The sequence below is a fragment of the Microtus ochrogaster genome, chromosome 16, assembly GCF_000317375.1.
Source record: "Microtus ochrogaster isolate Prairie Vole_2 chromosome 16, MicOch1.0, whole genome shotgun sequence".
NCBI classification, from domain to species: domain Eukaryota; kingdom Metazoa; phylum Chordata; class Mammalia; order Rodentia; family Cricetidae; genus Microtus; species Microtus ochrogaster.
Window position 1 is genome coordinate 29,111,067 of NC_022018.1, and position 2,052 is coordinate 29,113,118.

At 52.5% G+C, this 2,052-nt stretch overlaps 1 protein-coding gene across 1 annotated transcript; it reads right to left on the reverse strand.

Annotated features, from left to right (window-relative positions):
- Positions 1-217: 217 nt before the first annotated feature.
- Calml3 (calmodulin like 3) lies at positions 218-667 on the reverse strand. Its single transcript, XM_005354906.1, has one exon. The coding sequence runs from the start codon at positions 665-667 to the stop codon at positions 218-220; it is 450 nt and encodes a 149-aa protein (XP_005354963.1).
- Between the last annotated feature and the right edge of the window lie 1,385 nt (positions 668-2,052).

Sequence of the window (2,052 nt, forward strand, 5' to 3'; positions counted from 1 at the left end):
AGCTGGCAGAAAAAAAGAGAAAGCAAAATGCAGCCTGGTGGATGAAGTCCCCTTTGCCTGAGACACAACAGAGCCCAGAGGAAGCTGGGAAACAGGGAAAGACACCCAAGGCCTGGGTATGATTCTCACCACAGTGAGGGTAGCCACTGTCTGGCAAAACTTGCACGCAGCTTAGGAGCCTCATGGGCGCCTGGCTATCGCAGCCTCTGGCGCAGCCTCACTTGGATACGAGCATGTGGACAAACTCCTCATAGTTCACTTGCCCATCGCCATCTGTATCTGCGGCCCGTATCATTTCCTCCACCTCCTCGTCACTCAGCTTCTCCCCCAGCCTGGTCATCACATGCCTCAGCTCAGCAGCACTGACATAGCCGTTGCCGTCCTTGTCGAACACCCGGAAGGCCTCCCGGATCTCCTCCTCGCTGTCGGTGTCTTTCATCTTCCTGGACATCATGCTCAGGAACTCCGGGAAGTCTACAGTGCCGTTTCCATCCTTGTCGATTTCATTCACCATGCCCTGGAGCTCAGCCTCTGTGGGGTTCTGACCCAGGGACCGCATGACAGTGCCCAGTTCCTGGGTGGTGATGCAGCCGTCCCCATCCTTGTCAAACAGAGAGAAGGCCTCCTTGAACTCAGCGATTTGCTCCTCAGTCAGCTGGTTGGTCATGCTGGCAGGTCGTAGGTGATGCGGCAGAGGTGACCAGGCTGGTCTCTGTTCCCAAGCGCTTAGTGCGGGCTGGGCTCCTCTTCCCAGGCTGTGTAAAGACAGGTGGAGACTTCAAGGGGCGGCTGTCTGTCTGGCTTTCTAGCCCTGGCTTGACTGGCTGGGGCTTAAGAAGGAGCAGGGTCCTCCCCCATGGTTGGTCTGGCAGGATTGGGCTGCCATCCGCAGACACCCCCGCCCCTGTGGTTGCCTGAAGGCCAGGTCCTGTTTAGACAAGAGTCCAAGAGCAGCAACCAGGCTGGTCTGCTAATTGAGCTGCTTCCAGACCTTCTTTCTGTGTGGAAGGCAGCTTTCCTCGTCAAACACCAACAGGGCAGGCAGCAGTCACGGCAATACCTTCCATGCAGGTATAGGGAAAACTTTTTGTTAAAAAAACAACAACAACAACAACAAAAAACCTGGGCTTCTGGCCTTGTGTTTCCCATCTCCCCTTTCCGTTTTCTTGATTTTGCACCCACCCCCGCAACCCAATCATCTACTCGTCTCTCAGTAAAATAAACATTTCCCTTTCTTCAATGGAGCTGAAATTTTCTGTAGATGAAGAATAGAAGTTGCTTGTACGTTCATTGTCTTTGATTCCCAAACCTGGTGATTTCCTTAGGTTTTCAGATAGGAATAATGGGTTTTCTTCAGGTACAGGTAAAAGCAGGGTTCACTTGTCTTTGGAAATGAATTACATGAATGGAGAATTTCCTGCAATGCTTGTACCCGCTCACGCTGTTTACCGAGCGCCTCGTGGGCAGATGTGGTTGGAGGGGAAGAATACAGAGTGAACACAGCATGGGTCCTGGTCTCCATCAAGTTCAGGTCCTGACTGTGACTGAGTTACTAAGGAAATGAACAGGTAAGCCCAAATGAGGTCACTGAATATTTTTTGGCACATGCTACAAAGGAAATAAAGGCAGTGATGGGGAGGATGGAGGTAGTGATGGTTCATGGTCAAGGACAACTCTTCTGCAGAAAGACTCTTGGAAGTGGCCTAGGGAAGAAGAGGGCATGGTGGGACGGAGGGAAGGAGAGGTGGGCCGTCTGAATGCCGTCTAGTGAACGAAGGGGAGGGGGCATGAAAAACAGAGGAGAGCTTTGCGGGACTCCGGGAGGAATCCCTCGGCTTTCCTTTGGTCACAGTACCCTTGGAGCTTTTCAGCAGGCATTTGCCTGAGCTCTGGAGCCAGAGCAGAAAGTGGGATCATCTCCAGGAGGTGACAGAGTCAAGAAGGACCCCAGCTCCTTACTGTCTGGGGTGGGGGTGGAGGCTAGGGAAATGACCTCCCTAAGTAAGAGGACTCTAACCAAATCCCATTGGAGAGAGAAATACAGAATTGACC